This window comes from Ipomoea triloba, chromosome 7 (assembly GCF_003576645.1).
Source record: "Ipomoea triloba cultivar NCNSP0323 chromosome 7, ASM357664v1".
Taxonomy (NCBI): domain Eukaryota; kingdom Viridiplantae; phylum Streptophyta; class Magnoliopsida; order Solanales; family Convolvulaceae; genus Ipomoea; species Ipomoea triloba.
This window is the reverse complement of record NC_044922.1, coordinates 2566716-2590025: the sequence shown is the minus strand read 5'-3', so window position 1 is coordinate 2590025 and position 23310 is coordinate 2566716. Positions and strand designations below refer to the sequence as shown.

General features: G+C 31.6%; 3 protein-coding genes across 3 annotated transcripts; 1 reads left to right on the top strand and 2 right to left on the bottom strand.

Moving 5' to 3' along the window:
* Positions 1-4995: 4995 nt before the first annotated feature.
* LOC116024820 lies at positions 4996-6893 on the bottom strand. The gene is made up of 2 exons (XM_031265821.1): positions 6706-6893; positions 4996-5610 (listed from the first exon to the last, which is right to left on the bottom strand). The coding sequence occupies exons 1-2, from the start codon at positions 6785-6787 to the stop codon at positions 5378-5380; spliced, it is 315 nt and encodes a 104-aa protein (XP_031121681.1). The 5' UTR covers positions 6788-6893; the 3' UTR covers positions 4996-5377.
* Positions 6894-13349: 6456 nt separating this feature from the next.
* Positions 13350-16642, top strand: LOC116025056 (elongation factor 1-gamma 2-like). The gene is made up of 8 exons (XM_031266119.1): positions 13350-13441; positions 13669-13723; positions 14658-14807; positions 14898-14958; positions 15042-15094; positions 15208-15309; positions 15433-15949; positions 16037-16642. The coding sequence occupies exons 2-8, from the start codon at positions 13715-13717 to the stop codon at positions 16414-16416; spliced, it is 1272 nt and encodes a 423-aa protein (XP_031121979.1). The 5' UTR covers positions 13350-13441; positions 13669-13714; the 3' UTR covers positions 16417-16642.
* A 113-nt stretch (positions 16643-16755) lies between these two features.
* Positions 16756-19340, bottom strand: LOC116025057 (12-oxophytodienoate reductase 2-like). Its single transcript, XM_031266120.1, has 5 exons — positions 19190-19340; positions 18529-18669; positions 18107-18237; positions 17768-17926; positions 16756-17668 (listed from the first exon to the last, which is right to left on the bottom strand). Exons 1-5 carry the CDS (start codon positions 19282-19284, stop codon positions 17076-17078), a joined length of 1119 nt encoding a protein of 372 aa, XP_031121980.1. The 5' UTR covers positions 19285-19340; the 3' UTR covers positions 16756-17075.
* Positions 19341-23310: the final 3970 nt, after the last annotated feature.

The window sequence follows — 23310 nt, the reverse complement described above, 5'->3', positions numbered from 1 at the left end:
TATAATATTCAACCACTCGTGACAACAGACTATATTGGTGCGACGATGTCACAATTTACATGTAACGTACAATGCACCAAGTCAATGATAAGTTTTAAGTGTCAAAATATAGATGATTAAAACGGTTGGAGATATTAATTAATTTCTACTAAATTAGAGTAAGCATTGGAAGCAGGACAGAGACACGTTTCATCCCAAAAGTAGAAAAATAAATTGATATGAATTAATTCGCTTTGTATAATATTATTATGAATTTTGACCAACAAAATAAGAATATATATTTGATAATAATTTATGTGCAATGCCTCGGGATATATATATATATATGGGCCAGTTGATATGTTTTTTATTCATTTCACTCATTAAAAAAATATAACAAATAGAGAATTTCTACTCATTGAAAGTTTGAAATAATATATTACAAGAAAATATCCTAAATGAAGTAAATTGTGAGATGCGGCTTAAAACCTCTCCAGTCCCCATGCCTGCTCAACTGGCCTACAACCTTCAAATGTTTGTATATTAATGTCACAATGATGCCTTTTTTTTTTTAATCCATGATACAGTTCATGCTATATACTTTGCGACGGCTAACCAATCAAAACTTTTCAACTTATTTTGAATTGGTTAACCAGTTGAACTATGCGTCAGATGCCTCCTTATACAGAGAAGAATAAGGTGAGCCTAAGAGTTCAAATATAAGGAGAACATTTGAAACAAATATAACCATCAATAATATTATCCCTTAATAATCAAATCATATAGTTGTGTTTTAAAAAGTTGATACTCTGTATTTGACAGTGATAATGTAGAAGGGTGGTAAAAAGTCATAACGTGCAAGTCACGATTTCCAGTGGAAATTTCTCACGCCTGCTACTCTGCTAGCTCCTATCTAGCTTATTGTTTTTATTTTTTATTTTTACCATTTTTTCTGTCAACTCTTAATCCTAGACTAGCTTTATTTTAGAAACTTGGAGTTTTGTTCAAGAATTTTTTAAATATTAAAATGATGAATTACAACAATGGTTTTTTTTTTTCAATTTAAAATTATAAATTTATAGTTGGTGACATTTTAATTGAGTTGGTTGAAGAAAAGTCTAACGATCCGTTGGCCATCGATGTGAATGAGAATTAAATTTCATAGAGAAAAAAAATGATTAAATAAATTCTTTAACTTAACACGAAAGTGTAATTATACTCTTTAACTTAATACGAAATGTTGCCTTTACCTGGTGAGACGAAGATAGCCAACAAGCTATATATCTTCATTTCGCCTTTATTCGCTAAACCGAAGTGAGCTAGATGATTTTTTTATTTTATTTTTTTTGTAATGATTTGTTTTTTTTTTTTTTTTGGTTTATATTATGGAAAAATACACCAATAAGTATCATTGATTTTTTTCTAATTTATCACAACCATCAATACTTTGTGTGTGTGTGTTTTTGGGGGAGGGAGAGGAGGGGGTGGGGGGGGGGGTGGGGTGTGTGTGTGTATTTTTAGACAATAATTATAAAACAAAAAACAATTTATAACTATTCTTAAAATTTCAATTCCTATAATAATTTGTCTTTGTTCACATAACACACCATTTGTAAACTCCTAAATTTGAACTAAACAACCAAACAAGTCATAGGTAAAAGGCTAATTAAAACAACTCACTAGGTAAAATACAAAAGTTTTTTTTTTCTTTTTTTCCTTTGGTGCATTATGCATATCTAGATAAAGGTATATTAGGAGTAGAGAATAAAATCTTATATGACGAGAGAAATTCGTAACCGCTATTCGATTGTGCGCATTGAGTGAATCCCGCTCTAGTGTAATAATTTACAACCCAAAGTGACAAAGTAAATCGTATTAAGAAGACCTTGTGCGACGAACTCGACTGAAATGGTGTTGGCAGGAACTAAACCCGTAACCTTCTGGTACTATAATAATGCTTCACCTAGTCAGTAATTCCTTTCGGAACAAGGCATGACATTTTAGGAGTGATATGATGTCACTGTTTTACTTTTCTATTAAGGTTAGACATTCAAACTCAAGTACTAAACTATTGGCGGAATAGGTTTAAATTATTAGTCAATTCAAATGGGAAGAGTCTTTTAGAGGTGATGGTAATTAACTCATTATATTCTACTATAGCATCCATATATTTTCATTATATTGGAAAGTCCATGGTACCTTTAAAGTATAGTACCTTAATGCTTTTGTTCTTTGTTTTTTGGGAAAGTTAAACTTAGTCATAGTTGTACAAATTGAGATTATTATAACACATCATTTCAATTAAGAAATATTGAGTAAATTTTATTTTATTTTATTTCTCATCCTATTTCGGTTTGGTTGAGTACATAATGTTTTGTGTAACATTTTTATTTTGTGAGAAGTTATTATTATTATTTAAAAAAAAAAAAAGGTATTTAACATTTGAAGGGAATTATGAGCATCTAGAGTCATAAGTGTATATTATTAGACGTGTTTTATCTCAATTGACTGTTTAAACAGATAGTGAGACTTACTAGTGAATTACACTATATCTACTACTCCCTCTATCCCATTTTATATGTCTTACTTTCCTTTTTAGTTTGTTCCAAAATGTTGTCCTCTTTCTAAAATTGAACTAACACCATCATTCTACTTTTCCTAATTTACCCTTATGACTTTTTATTTCTTTATTGCTTTTATTTTCAAAAGTGAAAAAGTTGGGGGCATAATTAGAAAACACATCACATTTACTTTAATTTCTTAAAAAGCATGCAAAAAGCAAATGAGACACACACACATATATATTCCATTTTAGGTTTATAAAAAAGCAATAGAAAACTTTTGTTAGCAGCCCCAGAATATTGAGTTTGATTCTTATCAAGGACGAAAACGAGAGGTGTGTATTTGATCTTATTGTAGATATTATTAGTGTACAAACATTTGGGCCTATAGGCTCGTTGAAGCATATCCTGCTTTATATTTTCCTCCCGTTTCTAGGACAAAACAGTGGGACCTTTGAATTACCGATTTACCGTGACTTACCTCTTCACTACCTTGTCGAGCTAAGGTGTAGTAGCCTTGAAGATCAGAGCGAGGAAATTTCGCCGTCTGTTTGCAAAGAACGATGTGACCTTTAAGTTTAGGACTCAAACTTATAAAATAAATGATTTTTGAAAAAAATTATAAAAAATGATAGGAAAACGTGGACTCCACGTTAAATGACTGCATTATCCTTGAAAGTTTTGACCTATGTGAACTTGAACGGAAGAAAAAGAAAACAAGAGATACAATTTTGAATTTAACCAAAATATAATGAAAAAGGAATCTATGGATAAAAATGGAAAACTTCCAATGAGAGTAGCAAACTATTTATGTATTCACACCATTTACTTTGGACCACTTAATGCCTTATTGCGTGTGTTGAACGATAAACTGTTACTTTCTGACTAATCTACTCTTCTTTTAAAAAAAATTATGGTTGAGACGGTCGCATATATATTTTGTTAGGAATATAATTTTATGAAAAGATTATTTTCACGAATTTAACAAGCACAAAAACACGAAAGGATAGAATGCTAGGTTAGTTTGAGTCGTGTGGTACCACACTATCCTTAAAACCTTATTTGCTACCTCCCTTTAGTGTGTTAGGAGCGTTATAACCTAAGTTTCTAAGGATAAAACAAACTATGATTCTATGATAAAAATTATAATACTTATGTAAAAAATGTAATACTTATCAAAAACTCAACTTGTCTCACGGATGAGAATCTGTGAGATGATTTCATAAGAGAATTTGCGTACGTGATTGAGCTTATAGAATCAATAATTAATAAACACACAATTGAATAGGGAGCATTGGTTTCCCTCATTATCTAAAAATAAAAATAATAAAAATATTAACTAATATACACAATAATGGAGTAGGAATAAAAATGAAGATTGAAAATTGTGATATGAAGTGCAAGTTTTTTCAACATTTATTGTTAGCTAATGTTATCTAAGCCTTTTTTTTTACACCAAATCTTATACTCCATGACATTTAAGAAACTAATTCAATTGTTTTTTTTCTTTTTTTTTTAGTACAACTAATTCAATTGTTTTGTTAGCAAATGTAGAGATTAAGCATTTGCTTTTACACTAAAAACTATCGCGTACAGTGAATATGCTATTGTATTTATATATATTGTATACTTGTATAACAACTAGCATTACATTTCAAATGCATAATCGCCACATCAATATAGGATGTTGAAGTTAGCCTTCTTGGCCTATTAATCTACACTAATTCTTTATCTTCAGCTTTGATATCTGCTAGAAGGATTTGTTGGTGCTAACTGTTATACAATTAAGATTTTTTTTTTTTTTTTTTGCTTTAGATCAGAGGCAACCTGGCCAAACCCTGACAGTTGGTTTGGTAATCACAATATTTTAAATTTAACTAACCGTTGAAGTTGACATTTTTTGTTTGAATTGTTTAGCTGTGAACAACTTAGTTGATTTACCTCCTTGTAATCTACTAGAATCACAAGTCGAATTTCACTTGAGCGCACATTCGATAGTGACTATGAGTTTTTCCGTAAATTAAAAAAAAAATTTAAAAAACTTTTTCTTTGATGGTTTTGCCCAGATTTTTCTGCTCCACTCTCTGTCTTCACTATTCATCATGCTTTTCTGCATGTACTATACTTTAGGCCCATCTAATTATAACCCTGGCTTGGCAGCTTTGTATGGTTTTTGGCTAGTTCTCTTGTTGTATCTATGCACTTTTTGAGGTTTAAGGATCTCTTTTTGCTTTATTTTTGTGTACAACTTTTTGGACATATACAACTTTAAGTGCATCTACTAGCAGGAAAAACTCATTACTTTTATGAAAAAATGAAAAACTGGAAGAAAAAACAAACCCACAATATGTTTACTTGTCCATATATGTGGTTTGGTAAAGAGAATAGAGAACGGAAAACTAAAGAAATATATGTGGTTTGGTAAAGAGAATAGAGAACGGAAAACTAAAGAATGGAACAAAACGCACACATGTTTCCAAAATTTCAATGGCAATGCCAAACAACAAACTGAATGATATGTTTCGTCTCAACTAAAAGTTTAAGCAGATAGTTGGACTAGACATTTATGTTTATATATTGTATATCTACTCGGTCTTACTGTACATCTTACAAACGAGAAACGTAAAGCATAAAATTCTAAAAAGTATTTCGATAACCTTGAAAAAGAAATGTCTGCAAACTCTTACATATACTGCTATTCATCTATGCACAACCACAAGACTTGTAAATGCAGATCTGTAAACCTCAGAGGCAGCTAAAATGCACATAAAGAAGAAGAAAAAGAATAACAAATCTTGGCGAGGCATAATTATGCTATGGACGAGGAAAGTTCAACCTCAGATTCCCAGCTCAACGTTAAGATCATCGTCTTCTTCAAAGAGCTTTAGCAGGCGGGCGTGCTGTTCTTCTCTCCTCTTCCTCTGCCAAAACTTGAAGACGATCACTGCCCCTCCAACGAGGGATAACACCCCGAGGCACACGCCAAGGACAACCAGCGCGGTGGACTTCTTGGATGAATGGTTTGGAGATTCTGTTCCGGAATTTGCTGGCGCTGAGACATCTGCCAACCCTTTAGAACAGAAATGGGAACACGAAATCAATATCGAACTGCGGGAATCTCAATCTAAATTAAAGAAAGCTGTTCTATTCGGTTCCAACCCTTGAGAACAGAAATGAGAACACGAAATATAAGTATAAAACCATGCAGAAGCTCAGTCTAAAGAAAGCTGTTATAATCGGTTACTGGCAAATGGTTATTGGAAATAAGAGCCTCTGAAAGGTGAATACTTCATAGCTAAACCTATGTTTGCAAAATCACAAAATAACAGTGATAAGAACAGTAATCTGACAGCTTTCTGAAGTTCCATCAACAAACTAGATTTGACATAATGTTACCTTCAGTGAAAGGGAAGAAAAACCTGCCCCAAACCCGCCCCGCCCCCTCTCCCTTCCTTCCTAACCTCCACCAAAGGAGGCTGAATCAGAGATAAGGCAATACAGGTACCTGACCCTCCCGAACGCTTAAAGGACTGATAATCAGATTCGAGTAGACAACATAACACCATTCGGCTAGTTCTAAATGTATTCAGCTTCAAGAATCACTAAAACGGGCAAATACCCGGGACAACCCCAGTCAAGTTGATAAAATTGTTGACTTTGTAGCCACAATATTACTGATTCAACTCTTAATGGGAGCGGCTTATTATTGAGTCATTTAGATATAAACAACCTAAACTGATTTATCTACTTGTAATCCTTTGCTAACTAGGATCACTACATGAAGTTTATCCGGTCCACATTCCTTCTCGGGCTGTGGGTTTCACTCGTCATCCTATCTGTTGTCATCCCTACTCATCCCTAGGCTGAATTCACCTCTGCTCATGCCAGGGGGTTAGGGGTTAGGGGTTAATGTCAAACTAACATTTGAAGATGAAGTAACCACACAATATTTGCATCCACAATGTCAACTATGCTAAAACCAAACATATTTCAAGTATAAACCACAGAAAAGATCCAATCTTTGCCTCTAAAACCACAATCAATAATCAAGATTCATAATTAGCAGAACAATCATTCCAATCCCACAAACCCCATCAAACCAAATCAAACAAAAAAACCATCAATCTGAACTGGGATTCGAGAATCAGGAGGCAAAGAGGCAAACCTGGAATGAACCACAGAAAAACTGAGAAAACTACCGACAATATCGAAGGTCGCATGAGCACCAAACAATAATCCCCTTTCATTTCTGTTCCTTTTGCTCCTCTTGTTCTTGCAAAGCTGAGGCCAAATCAAAGAGAAAATTTTTCTTTTGAAAGAAGCAAAGGTCAGAGTAGTTGTGCCGTCAAACTCGTTTGCGAGTCGAATTTGACCGTGAATTTCAACGAGAATTGTCTGCGTGTTTTACAGTGTCAATTACGAGGATGTAACAGCAACATACTTTTACAGTTTTACTTGGTAAGAATCAAAAATAATTTTCCTTAGAAAAATCAGAACTATAAGCTCAATGAGATTGGATCAAAATCATTGCGTAACGTATACGTGGGGTAAATCATAATTTTGGAAGTAGAAGTTTAAAAGAGAAGAGTTGACTAAATCTATATCTATCTATACTATATATAAAAGCATTATCCTCCTTCCAAAGTTTCCCGCCCAAAGTTAAGGGCATTTTGGTAAAATCAATTATTTTATTTATTTATTTATTAATTTATTATATAAAATCAGTTAGTGCCTATTATGGTTAAATTTTGGTAATTGAATAATTGGATTGATTACATAGTTAAGTGTGAACACGGTAATAAATTAGCCTTATTCTTGGATCTCCGTTCTTATAACAATAGTCAAATTGGTTCTACAAAATTATAACATATTGCTATATTAATTTTATGTAATAAATTATAACAGTAGCGTAATTATATTTTTCTTTTTTTTTTCTCCTACTAATCAGCCAAATTTTCTAAACTACTCCCCCATCTCCACCCCTCTTAATTTCTTACCTTTTTCACCTCTATCTCTCTCTCTTCCTTATTTTCTATATAAACTATTGCTTATAATCATAATTCGTATTCCCTGTGAATTTTGAGCCGGATTTTACTTTTATTCTTTTCTCTCTATCTCTTAAAATCGGTTTCTCCTGGAAAATCAACAACCATGAGTACTGTAAACATGGTGGGGTACCGGATTGGTGATGCGGTGGAGGTTATCACCCAACGTTGATAGCATTACGTTGATAGCATATATTAGGATCAGGGTTCTTAATATATTGTGGTTTAGTCACATCCTTAATTCTTAAATATTTATGAAATACATTTAGTTAATTTTATAATTTCATTTCCTTAATTATATTTGCTATTGTGGTTTAGCCCTACCTTTTCAGCTGCAGTGCATTCCAATTCTCACATTAGCCCTACCTTTTCAGCTGCAGTGCATTCCAATTCTCACATAAAAGTTTTGGAGATGACGCGGCAAAAGACGGGAGGAAAGAATGGGATCCCGAGTAACGAAGCCTGTGGATATAGGGTAGATTGTGGTGAGTAGTTTACAACATCCCGAGAAGACGAGTAATTGAAACTAACCATATATTTTTGGTGTATTGCATTATTACTTTATTCTATTATGTTAATTCACTTAATTGTATAATCTTCTAAAAATTTATTTACAACTTATTTTGACGACTTTTCAAGTGTTACAATAATATTATGTTGTCTTTTTTTTTTTTTAAACAATAATATTATGTTGTCAAAACAATCCAAACATGGTAACGCATGCTTTCAATGTATATATCAAATATATAAATAATAAATTGATAAAGTCCTGCGGTACACGTCGTAATATATAAAATCATTACCATACAATTTAATATTAATTTCTAACCATTTATAATCACTTATAACCAAAATTGAAATGGTATTCGAAATGGTATTCAAAATTTAAATGGTATTCAAAATTGAAATACAAATACAATACAATTAGCACGGAATGGTAATAATATTCGAAATTTATTATATTTCAATTTTGAATACCATTTCAATTTTGGTTATATCCATTCCGTGCAAATCCATTTCAATTGAAATAATATTCGAAATTTGTTGTATTTTAATTTTAATTTCTAACCATTTATAACCAAAATTGAAATGGTAATATCCTACTAACATGTCAACCTTATTCCATTTTATATTCATATAACAACTTTACAAAAATATCTTCAATTTTATGAGTTTTAAAAAGAGACACATTAACAGAAGGTATTTTTAAAATGAATAATGACATTCTTTTTCTAATTTTATCTCATAACGTTCATCACAATAAAATCATTTTGAATCATTGATACTATAAATTGATTGAACGCATCATGCGTTTAAGTTTTTTTTTTAATATTTTATTAATTTATTAATTAATCAAATACTATTATTTAAAAAATCAATCACATATTACCAAATAAAGAGTTAAAAATTAAGACTCAAAATTTTAAAAAAAAATAGAAAAAAGAAAAAAATAGAATTTAGCATCACTCTTATAATGATCACACACATATATAACGTCGCATATTCTAGAAGGGCCAATATATATTAAAAAAAACCAATATATATTTTCCCTTCTTTCAATACGGATGTACTATTATTTCTATATATAAAATGAGTAATTTATGGAACGGGTAAGTGTTATTTGGGACAAAATTTATTGTATTTTAATTTTAATTTCTAACCATTTATAACCAAAATTCAAATGATAATATCCTACTAACATGGTCAACCTTATTCCATTTTATATTCATATAACAACTTAACAAAAATATCTTCAATTTTCTGAGTTTTAAAAAGAGACACATTAATAGAAGGCATTTTAAAAATGAATAATAATATTATTTTTCTATGTCACCCCATCTTCCGTCTAAGGAATTTTAAAAATGAATAATAATATCCTCCTCCCAAATTATCCCACCCAAACTTAGTGGCATTTTAGTAAAATCATTTATTTTATTCATTTATTATTTTATTAATTATTCGTATATATATTTATTCATAAAATCAGTCAATTGCTAATAACATGCCAATTTCATTTATATTTATGATAATATGGTAATAGGCGAATAAAACTATTGATTTAATTACAAAAGGTAAATTGCATACAAAATAAGAATAATAATTAAAATAATAACACAAGTCAAAAACGGTGGATGCATGCATACTAGGCAAATAAAAAAGGCAAATAAATTGTTTTAATTATAAAATTAAATCAAATATTTATTATATTTTATTTTCTAACCAATTCTCAAATGGTAATAACCTACTAACACGAATTGTTTGCTTACATAATATTATTTTATTAAATTAATTTTTTCATTAAATCGTAACAAATATTAGCATATTAATGTCACTTATACACGGTAATAGCAGTAATGTACGTGCAATAAAAATTGGTAATATTTATATATACACGAAAATTGTCTTCAAAAAAAAGTATACACGAAGATCACGTCCATAAAGTCATCATTTATTAGTAGAAAATTAAATCAAGAATATGAGATATTATTGGAATTGAAAATTAAATCAAGAATATATTTAAAAGAAAATGAAATATTATGAAAGACGAAATTAATATATTAATATTTCACTGGAAATATAGCATAACTTTCCCTACAAAAGAATTAGTAACCAACAAATGAAATATTAGGAAAAAATTATGAAGGAAAAATGAATGAAAATTAATAATTCTTTTAATAAAGGAAAAAGGAAATGAATATATTCAAAAGAAAATTAAAATATTAGGAAAAATTAAATGAATATATTAATATTTCATTGGAAATATAATCGGCAATTATATTATTATAATTATATGAATTAAATATTAATTAATTAATTAATGATTAATTATATTATTAAATACTACTCCATCAGGAACGCGCTCTTTTTAGTCGTAGAGTTAACCGAAACTCCTTCCGAAACAGCTAACTTATCACATAATTAATATTTATTACTAGAAGGTTGATCAATCATCTCAACAACTTTAGATGTTGTGATCAAATTAATTAGTACACGTGTGACATGAACACTGCAGAAGGTCGAACATATTTAATATATAATAATACGGAGTAATAATTTTTGTATATACGAATTGATATTCCGGTTAACGAAAAATAATTAATTTAGTGTAATTGACTAATAATAATTGTCTAATAATTATTATGTTAATTAAGCTAAATATTGGTCGTTCAATTTATTTTTATACTCCGTAGTAATTAAAGTTAAATTATTTCTCATTTTTCCATATTTATTTTTGTAATAATATAATTACTTAAGTTATACGGAGTATTAAATATCGACCTTTTAAAGATAATTGTAAACAAACAAGTCATATATTATTCAATTAATTGAGTGATACTTTTGCACTAATCTTATAATCAAATAAATGTACATGTTCAATATTAGATTTTTTAAAATAATTTTCTTTAATTTTATTATCTAAATAAATAAATAAAAATTTATCTGTGAATCGCACGGGTAATTGGACAATTATTTGCTCTAATTCAAGCAAATAAAACATCAAAAAACATAATCAATCCAACCAATTTAATCAATTGCGCTATATAATATTCGATGTTATACTTTATATAATTGTATATCGATCCAAATATTCCTAAAATATTATAACAAATTCATTCCGTGCAACGCACGGGCGAAAATACTAGTGGCATATAATAGAGATAGTTTGTCGGGACAAGAATGCATTTAAAAGAACGATGAAAATGAATAGGATGGTACTCGGATTTGTATTAAAATGAAAAATATGTGAAATAGAAGACTTTTACTACTATAATTTATAGTGAGTACTTGTTAATAAGTGCAGGTATTCAATATTAGGCTGCCTAAATATTATTTAAGCCATCTCCAAAATATTTTACAAATCATTCTCCTATCTTTACGAGTATACTTCGATAACTAAATTCTTATTTACCTATTCATCGTTTGCAACATGTAAATAAAACATTTTGTAAACTTTCTTGTTTCAAAATGAGTTTTTGTTTTTTTTTTTTTTGGGGGGGGGGGGGGTCATATATTGCTTAGTTGGAAGAAAGGAAAAAAACAAAAAGAATTTAAGAGTGGTTGTTAATTGGAAATCACCTTGATGCGCCTAGTGAGTGCGTGAAAGAAAATAATTATTAAAATCCTTACCATCTCTTTCCCCATTCTCCTTTATTTTCTTGCTAAAAATAACAAAGGAAAAATCACTTGTTCTAAAAGCTCATACATAATTTGGCAAAATTGTAGAGGAGTAAGTTACAACGATTTAACGGTTTATTAGGTACTTTTCTCTCTTTTTCCCTATACATGTACAAAATCACCAAAAAATTAAATATTTTGAACTAATGAAAATATTCTAATGTCCTATTGAATAATGGCTTTGACATTTGAGATACATTATGCTCCTAGTTGTTTTCTCTAGTAAGCTAAAATAGGTTTGGCAGCTAACTGTTGGCTTGGTTTGATGTGCACATGATTATTATGTAAACTAGGGCATGCACCCTACCTTCTTACATATTGCATCAAATTTTATATTAGAAACTATGTATTTTTAGTCCCTCAATTATGTATGTAGTGTAAAGTTAATTTCATGACTTTTACACAAGTATTTAGTCTTAGATAATGAAATTTGTTATTTGTTTGTGAGCATTGATTTGACATGAAAAAATTTTACTTTTAGTCAATTAACTATTATACATGAATCACATTTTATCATTGACTATTAAAATTTTTAAATTAGATGCATGACTATATAATTTTTATCACATTTGGTCATGCCGTCCAATTTCCCATCTAACTATTGTCAGATTATGGAATGAGTATTGCATTTGCTTCTTCCGGAAGGAGCATTCCCGGTAATAATTGGCTGGAAAATTAGAGGACAATACCAAATGTGATACAAATTACATAGTCATGCACCTAACTAGAAAACTTTAATAATCAATGATAAAATGTGATTCATAGTCAGATGCTCGTTCAATTTATTTTTTTGTTAAGCAATTATTATCCTCGTTCCATTTACCCGTCACGTTTATTATTAATTGGTCAAATATTTTTTTTACTTATTCATTTTAGTATTTCTTTAGTTTTAAATTTGTTTCTTTGCCGTTAATAATACTTCTAATATAGTTTTTGAATATAAATTTTATGTACTAATATTAAACTTAATACTATGAGAATTTGAATTGTATATAATTTAAATCAAATATTGTTAACTAAATTAGACATATAAAATGAGACTGAGTCAGTAATAATTTTTGTTAGATAAAACTATAAATTAATGGACTAATTTTACAACTCTAATAAGGTAAAGGCTAATTTTACACCACTAATATACCTTGAGAAGTAAAAACATAATATACCCAATGGTTAGCTCAAGTGACAAATGAGCTCTCTTTGTGGGGAATAATTCTGGGAGAACCCGGGTTTCCCCTAGGCCAACTCCCGTGCCTCCTGGAGCGAACGTGGATGGACATGGACCGTTAAATGGACAGAGAAAGACTCCGTGAGTCTACCAAGAAAAAAATAATTTCCCCAATTTTATTATTGTTGTTGTTGTTAGGTATAGAAATATAATTATTTACAAATTTATTTATTATTATGTATCTAACATAATAAAAAATAATATAAACTAAATATGGGGTTTACTTGCCAATTTTGAAAGTTGTTCAGTAGCGAAATTCCTAAAGTGCCCTTATTCAACACACTTTCCTCGGCCGACACACCATATTCCATAAACATTTTTCCGGTACCCATCAAAAGAACTGCTCACACGGGTAGTATATATTTATCACATTCGTATCCGGTTTTGACCTCTCGATCGAAACCCTAAACCCCACTCCTGCAAGTGAAGTGGCCTACGGCGGTTTCTCAGAACAAGTAAGTCGCTAAGCTAATCTCTCTGAATTTCATCCGATCTGGGATTGCATTTATCGGTTTTTAGTGTATTTGGATGCATGACTTGGTGGAGTGTTTGAGCGAGGGGATTTTGTTTTGTTTTGTTTTGTTTTTTTTTTGTTTTTTTTTTTTTTTTTTAAATNTTTGTTTTGTTTTGTTTTTTTTTTGTTTTTTTTTTTTTTTTTTAAATTTTGATTTTGATTTTTCAGGTAGCTGTGGTGGGAAAACTGTGTTGGAAGATTCTGTTCTGAAGCCATGGCTCTGGTGAGTTTCTTAGGGATCTTGCTTTGTAATGGATTCTTAATTTTAAGCTGTAGATCTGGATATTAATTGTGTATTATCATTTTGATTGCTTAAAGTTCAGTTTTTTAGCTGATTTTGTCGGCTGGGTAGAGGGTAAGATGCTGAATTTTGCATGTTTAAAGCTTATGGTTTCGCCTTTGTATTTCTTATTGTTCCTCACATTCATGTCCGTCACAAATTTGTGTTTCTGGGTTTGAAAAGAATGCTGCTTTTTTTGTTCTATTTGTTGTCTCTTTTGAGTCCTGTGCTCTATATTTTTGTCCAAATTTGTAATGCTTTTTTCCTTCAAATGGTGTTAGTTTAATGACTTTTATCTTTGCTAAGAACAATTCTTCAAAATTAGCATGTTTGGGATTGACATGCTTGTTAAATACTCAAAGATGGTCTGTTTTGGATATTATAAACATGCCAAAAGGCATCTGTTTTTGTGATGGCTGGGTTGACCAGGAAGGCTAAAGAAAATCAAACATTGATAAGTTTATAGTAACTAAGAGATAATTATCTGAGTATATTTCAATCATTTAATTTAATCTGTACATCTAAAAGTTATGATTTTTATTAATTTCCTTCCCTTGATAGGTTTATTAAGTCTACTTTTTTTTTTTTTTTTTTTGGTTATTGATTGATTTTGGTTTAACCTGGAAGTGGTCCCATTGCTGCCTTTATAACAGGTTTTAGACTTACAGACTTAATATCTTTATACAGTTTGTAAATAACCTGGATCTATTTTTTGGAAAAATAGATAAGTGATTGCATTTTGCACGTTTGTCGATGTGCTACAGTGGTCTGGTATATATTGCTCCCTATTTTTATGCTTTTGACTAAAGTAGCCCATGCTAAAGTATGCTTTCAGATTTATGTGCTATAAGAAGTCTTCTTGATTCTGCATTTCTAGGTTCTGCATTCTTCCGATGGCAACAAAAATGCATTCAAGGCACTCATTGTTGCGGAATACTGTGGTGTGAAAGTTGAGCTTACGAAGAACTTTCAGATGGGTGTGTCAAACAAAACTCCTGAGTTTCTTAAGATGAACCCAATTGGAAAGGTATTTCATCAGTTCACAAGGATATATCAGTTTTTTATTTTTTTTCCCTGCAATTTGTTTAATGTCTGCCAATTTTTTTTCCTGGTGTAGGTTCCTGTGCTCGAAACACCCGATGGTCCTATATTTGAGAGCAATGCCATTGCACGCTATGGTGAGAGTTGTGTTATTTTTGTTTGATATACTGAATTTGAAATAGAGTTCTATTCTGACCTTTACTGTTCCCTAAACCCGTAGTTGCTAAGCTGAAGCCTGACAATCCACTTTTTGGCTCTTCATTGATTGAATATGTAAGTCTTATTATTTTAAATTTTGACACAGTTGTTATTCACTTGTTGAAATATGTTTTTTCTTAACTGCTTTTTATTTTTATTTATTTTTTATAATATCCTCGGTCGGGCAGGGCCACATTGAACAATGGACTGACTTCTCTGCTACAGAGATTGATGCTAATATTGCAAAATGGTTGTACCCACGGCTTGGATTTGTGACATATTTGCCTCCGGTATGTGAGACTGCCTATATTCATACCTTATGCACTTAGCATTGTTGAACCTGTCTTGTATTAATAATTTAATATCAAGAATCAATAATGGTTTCATGATTTTGTTTTTCATTGTCAAAAAAGGCTGAGGAAGCTGCAATTGCTACGCTGAAGAGATCGCTTACTGCTTTGAACACCCATCTTGCCTCTAACACTTACTTGGTTGGGCATTCTGTCACACTAGCCGACATTGTTATGATCTGCAACTTGAGTGCTGGATTTAAGTGGATCATGACTAAGAGCTTTACCAAGGAATTCCCACATGTTGAGAGATATTTCTGGACATTGGTTAATCAACCGAAATTTGTCAAGATAATGGGTGAGGTTAAACAAGCAGAATCAGTTCCACCTGTTGCATCCAAGAAGCCTGCACAACCAAAAGAATCTGCTAAACCGAAAAAGGAAGAGCCAAAGAAAGAGGCTAAGAAAGAAGCTAAGAAAGAAGAGACAAAGCCTAAGGATGAGGCAGATGAAGAAGAAGCACCCAAGCCAAAGCCAAAAAATCCTCTTGATCTCTTGCCTCCAAGCAAGATGATTCTTGATGAGTGGAAGAGGCTATACTCCAACACTAAGACCAACTTTCGTGAGGTTGCCATTAAAGGTATATTTATCTTCCTTTCTATATGCTTTTGTCAAATACTACCTCATTTTTGGTGAGCTTACCACCGTTTTTCCCATTATTTTTCAGGTTTTTGGGATATGTATGATCCAGAGGGATACTCTCTTTGGTTCTGTGATTACAAGTACAATGATGAAAACACTGTTTCCTTTGTAACCATGAACAAGGTGGGTGGTTTTCTGCAGAGGATGGATCTGGCACGCAAGTATGCCTTTGGCAAGATGTTGGTAATCGGCTCAGAGCCCCCATTCAAGGTGAAGGGGCTATGGCTTTTCCGCGGGAAAGAAATTCCCAAGTTTGTTATGGATGAATGCTATGACATGGAGCTGTATGAGTGGAAGCAAGTAGACATCAATGATGAAGCTCAGAAGGAGCGGGTCAGCCAGATGATCGAGGATGCTGAGCCTTTTGAAGGTGAGGCTCTTCTAGATGCAAAGTGCTTCAAGTAAACATATTTCCACATCATATCATTCCATAACTCAAGTTTTGAGTTTGTAGCTTACATACTGCAAATTTTGAATTTCTTCTGTTATGAACTACTATGCTTTTTCTTTACTGAGAGTATTTGTAGCGGTTTTGAATTTTGACTTGTGTTTTTGGCAAGAATGTTATTTATTATTAATTGGATGGATGCTTGTTATCTTGCTAGCTAGAATGGAGTTTTGCATTTTGTCACCTCAAGAACTGTCTATTTATCTTTGGTTTGAGCCAGTGAAAATTTAGACTAATTTATTTAATGAAAACATGTTGAAATGAAGCTTGAATTTATTTAATGAAAAACATGTTGAAATGAAGCTTGAAAGGTTTGATGATATAATGGTGGGAGAGTACAATTGCTCCTAAAACCTTTACACTTTCAGGAATAATTTTGAAACAATGATTTAAGATAAGAACTTTCACAGTGAACATTGTGGCAATGGAATATATTTATAACATAAAAAAGATGATACAATATGATCAATACAACTACAGTATTCTAATTAGGAAAATGCAACCATAAAGATAAATATACCAAATAAAAGGACAAAGGTGTCTGTCTTGCAGAGTTCTTTGTAGGTGAAACCTGTTGCGAGGTAAACCAACTAAGTTGTCCATAGTTTGAATAGACTCAAGCAGTATTTTCAAGAAATGGATAGTCATTATAACCAATAATAGGGTCTGAGGTATAAAAAGTGCTTCTGTCATACTTGTTGAGAGGGGCATTGAGCTCGAATCGCTTTGGTAAATCGGGATTGGCCAAGAATAAGCGGCCATAGACGACGAGATCACTTCTGTTTTCGGCCACCGCCTTGATCCCGTCTTCCCTTTCATAACCACCAGCAACCAAGAAAGTGCCCTTGAATGCCTTCCTCATTGGCAAAAGACTCTCACTGCAATCACTCTTTTCTCCAACTGTTTTCATTCTGGGCTCAACCATATGGCAGTACAGAATGCCATACTTGTTCAAGGATTCAGCCATGAAAACCCCCAAACCATTTGGATCTGAGTCTCCACATTCCATATAGTTAGCAAAGGGAGAAAGCCTTATCCCCACCCTCTCACCTCCAATCTCATCTGCAACAGCTTCAACCACTTCCAAAGCAAATCTGCATCGGTTTTGCAGACACCCTCCATACTCGTCTGTTCGATCGTTCACTCCATCTTTCAAGAACTGTTCTATTAGGTAGCCATGAGCCCCATGGATCTCCACTCCATCAAAACCTATACAATGAATTGAACAAACCATATGGTTCATTTAATTTATTACACCATGAATCATATCAGACAGGTAAAATTGTAGATTTTTCCCATCAAATTTACCAGCTTGGATTGCATTCCTTGCAGCAAGCCTGAAATCATTGATGACTCGAGGGATTTCATCTGCCCTTAGCCGTCGTGGAGGAGTAAACTGTGCTTGATTTTCGGGACTTAATGGCTTATCAGTGCTGGAGATGGGTGCTTGTCCATTAGGCTGAAAATCTGCAGAAAAGTGATAGTTGTATAAAACTTTGCGTGACATGTTCAGCTGAACAAGCTCTGATATCATGTTTTAATTGGCTAGTCTAAGGCATGACCTTATGAACCCATATTTTTTTCTCTCTTATTTTTCGACGTGGACTCTTAACAACAGACAACAAAATGCCATGTAGCCAAGATTACCTGTATTTGAGACTCTGCCAACATGCCCAATCTGGCAGAAAAAGATGCCACCTTTAGCATGCACTGCATCTACAATGGGTTTCCAGGCTTCAACCTGCTGCTTTGTCCATATACCAGGTGTATCTGGGTATCTGCAACTCAAGGTTACATAAATATTGAGTACGCAGGAACACTTTTAAAGAAGAGAGGTATGAATAGAAACTAAAACTTGCTTAATTAAAGTAAAACAATTAGCTAAAATCACCCTGCGAATGATCTTGTGGTCTAGTGGCACAAAGTGGCTCTCCCAATTGGGAGGTCATGGGTTTGAGCCCAGTGGGGGCGGTATTGACTCTTTGTACTTCAGTACGTTGATAAAGTAGTTATGAACATATACTACATTGTAATAGAGTCGTAGTACTAAAAAAAATAGCTAAAATTACCCTATGGCAGTGTCAGAAACTGCTGCAGCTTCTGCTATTAGAAGACCTCCTTTGGTGGTTCTCTGAGAGTAATGCAAAATGGCATGAGGCTGAGGAATGGTGTTGTAAGATCTCTGCCTTGTCAGGGGTGCCAACACAATTCTGTATTAAGCATTAACATGAGAAAATGGGTTAGATTTGTCCCTTAATAGTAAAGGCCTAAAGGGATTATAAAATCGTTATTTTTGCCAACACCCTTTTGATTTAGCCGGTAGTATAGAGTTTTTGTTTAGTGTGATTTATCACTTTTGTATAATTTACAGGATTTACACCATGCTCACCCTCGAATAGTGACTACGAAAAAATGAGGTGGTTGATTTCAAAGAGTTAGAAGGTAGATATGATCTTGTACGTAGATGTAGAGGGGTCAAACTTGACTCATGACCCCAATCAATAAAAGGTCACACAGAGATAAATCAACTTAGGTTATTCATGACTGACTCAAAATAAAAATTGCTAATAACCAGCTCCAAAGGATAGTCAAACTTGAAACCTTATAATCAATTATCCGACTAAAAAAAATAAAAAATAAAAAATTATCCGACTAATTTGACTTGGGCTGCACGTTTAGTAGCACCTCTAGTTTGATTAAAGAGAGATAGAGAGAGAAAGAGTAGTTTACCTATGAGATAAGTGAAATTTTCCCATTTTATAGGGTGTGAGCAGAGGACTTTCATGCTGCTTCTCTTCCTGTCCTTGGCCGACTCTGTTTGCCATTTTTAAGGTTTCTTTTGCTTTATAAACATATGATTTTGTAAATGGGTTTAGTTCCTGGAATATGGCATTTCCTACTCGTATTTATAGAAGGTGATGATGATGAAATGGGGAGAGAGATGTAAGCGAATTGCCATTTTTCTACTAGTGAATTCAAGTACTGCTTGAGATCTTCATTTGACCATTCATTAATTTTTGTTTTTCCCCATTATGAAAGAGTAATACTATATTCCATTCCATTTCTGACTTTTACTTTCTAATTTTATATTTTTACGTGGTTAAAAGATAGGTAAGATCTTAACCCTTTATCTAGTTTAGAACAATTTTAAAATTGACGTGCAGAAATTTATACTACAAAATGCATAAATTTTATACTATAAGTGCATAAGTTTATATTACTAATTTATAAACTTATGTACTTATGGTATAAATTTGTGCACTTCCAAGTTAGATATACTTACAAACGGTGTGTAAGAGAGAGAGATCATATGCGGAGGCTTTGTCCGGGTGAAACACGCGGTGAGATGATATCTATTGATCTTGCCAAAATCAACGTCCAGGATGAAAAATGATTAAAAAGACGTGGTGGTAATTTGGTCATTTTGCGTATTGTTCAAACTTAATGTGTGTGTTTTCTGTGCTTAAGGTGTATCGTATTAATACTTAGGGTGCGCCATTTTAATACTTAAGGTGTGTTAGTTATGCATTTTGAGAAATTACGGTGTGTTTTTTGTTGAAACTTAAGGTGCGTCATTTTAAAGTTTAAAGTGCGTCGTTTCAAAACTTAAGGTGTGTCCTTTTAACAGTTAAGGTGCACCATTTTAACATTTAAGGTGCGTCAGTTATACACTTAAGGTGCACCATTTTAAAAACTGAAGGTACACGATGCTAAGACTTAAAGTTCGTCATTTTAACACTTAAGATGTGTCATTCTAACTTTTAAGGTGCCTCATTTTACACTTTGCTTCTTCCTTTCAGGACGCACGTTTTTTATTATTATTTTATTTGAGTCGTTGATTTAGATCTGATCAACGACTCAAATCTCACTGCATGTTTGCACTTGAGAGATTCTTCGCACCAGATCTCATCCCTATATATATGTTATCCAAAACCCATTATCAAGGAAAAATATATTTATTGTAGGTGTGATAATTTAGAAATTTCAATTAAAAAATAATAAGGTTGTCCTCTCCCCAGCAAGTGATTCACTTGTTAAGTGAGGTGGCCAAAAGAAAAATTATTTTTTTATTGTTTTGTTTGCCACATAAGATAGTGGTCCTGTTTGGTAAATGGATGTTGGCTGATTGAGTTAGAAGGTATGATTTGATGATAATATTAGTTGATTGTAGAAAGTTGTTTGATAAATTAGCTGTTAGCTGATAGCTTTTTGATATAATTTCTTTTCTAAAAAAACTAATTGAAAATCCTGCTTTGAGCAGCCTTTTGAATTTTAGCATTTTGAAGTTACAAAAAACTTATTAACCAAACAACTAATATTGGTCAAATAAGCCAAAATTGGCTGATAGGCTAATTATTTACCAAACATGGCTAGTAAGTTTGCTGTTTTAGCAAACTTGCTAATGACAACCTTTGCTGCAAAATGACAACAAAGGTTGCCATGTAGTACTTTTACTTTATTTTTTTAATAGTTTTGAGTTAATATTTTAAATTGATGTGATATTGGGGTCCACTTTAGAAAGTTAATTGAATTTGTAGAGATGTTGTGTGAATAGTAATTGAATTTCAAATTGAGTGATGTGAAAGTAGGACCACACTTAAAAGTGAGAGAGTATTGCCGGATAAAAATAACTTGAATAATGAGACGTGGAAAGCAATGAAATGGATGAAAGTCAATACATTAGGCTACGGATACGTCATGGCTATAGTCAGCTGAGGTTAGTGTTCGGGATTTGGTCTTATTTCCCAATATAATTCAAATCAATGATAGATTCATAGTCCAAGCAGCCAACGTGGTATAACTCAACACCATTCATAAGTTTTCAATTTCGAGTATCTCTAATGAGAATTTTTAGCATAAGATTTGAAAATTCGAAACTTGACAATGTAATTAAAGATTTCAGTAATAAGATTGCATTTATTGTTGCACTACCTTATTAGTTTCAAATGTGACTAATATATTGAAAGAGAAAGAAAGCAATAAAATATCCGGAGTACTAAATAAATATATGTCAAGTTACACTAATAAATTTTGTAAAAAGTAGCGCTCTCGAAATTGTATGTTGAGAGAAAAAGTTACTCCTAGAGCAACCTATTGACCTTAACTTTACCGGTCTAAAGAGTCAACATCGTCTCCATTGAGACATTCGAATCTACAACCTCCCATATAAATGAGCAACTTGGTGTCACTGGACCATAAGGTCCTTAGCTTTAAAAGATGAGACATTTATTAGTTTAGTAGCACATTGTCACTAAGAGATTATATTATAGAATTTTCCTATTTACAGATTAATAAATATTATGTGTGTATATAATGTATTATACAATCAAATGTGTCCGATAATATTTAAAACTTACTCATACAAAATTTAAAATTTATATATTTTTTATATTGATTTCTAAGTATAATAAATTTAGTTATTGTTCATATTTTTTTTTACAATTATAATATATATAGATATAATTAGGAATAAATCAGCTTAATTATATGAATTTTTTCTATAAAATTAGAGATTATATTAACCATACAACATTTAAATTTAAATTTAAATTTTGTATGTTATGAATATAGATACTTGACCAAATATATAAAAGTCAAACTATATTATTATATTGTATCTTTTAACATCTTTTTATTTTTTTTATATTCTTTAAATTTAAATTCATATTAAATTATACTTCTGGTAATTAATTTTTAATTTAATTTCCTAAACATTTATTAATAGTAATTATTCTGGTAATTTTTCACTTCTTTCGTGTAATTATTATGGTAATTTTATGGTAATATATTTCAAAATTGTGACAATTTCATTAATTATTATGCTAAGTTATGGTAATATATTGTAACTAGTATTTTACCCGTGCGATGCACGACAACAATTATGATATGATGAATTAAGGGAGAAATTTACAAAATGGAAAATCATTGTAGAATTGTATGAATGAAACTATGTTGAAATATTATAATAATGTTTTACAAAATTTGGAAAAGCTCTTTGTATCAAATGTTTGTTGTGGAATTACTTTGGTGTTGTGTAAGATTTTACCCGTGCGATGCACGAGAACAATTATGATATGATGAATTAAGGGAGAAATTTACAAAATGAAAAACCATTGTAGAATTGTATGAATGAAACTATGATGAAATATTATAATAACATTTTACAAATTTTGGAAAACCTCTTTGTATACAATGTTTGTTGTGGAATTATTTTGGGTGTTCTCCTTATCACAAATCAAAATCTTCAATCCATTTGAGTTGGTGATTCTTGAAGCAGCAACATATAATTGTGCATGACTAAATATTGGTCTTTTCAAAAAGAGACATATGTGAGAAAGTGATTGACCTTGACTCTGGTTAATCGTCATTGCATAAGAGACGATCAGAGGGAATTGTCTTCTTTGAAATTTAGGGTCCGTTTGGAAAGCCAGAAAATGACTTCTGGAAAATGAGTCATTTTCCAGAAAAGAGTTTCATTTCCAGTGTTTGGATGTATTATGGAAAACTGTCTTTGTGTGTTTGGTTCATTTTCTGGAAAATGGATAGAATTATATAATTAAACATTGTAATTGTTTTATTTAAAATATAAAAAATTATAATAGTTATTGAAATAATGGTATTTAATAAAAAATAGAATTTATAAAAAAAATAATAATAAAAAATAAATTAAAAAAATGTAGCAAAGGTTTCCGCCGATTTTTCCACCTCTTTGGTCCATGGTCATGGGTGATATGACTTGGTTTTGGTTGAAAACATGCAAAATAGCTATTCTGGCGATTCCGTAAAATGACTTACGGAAAAAAATTTTGTAAGTCATTTTACGAAAAAATGAACTGATTTTCCTTGGTCAA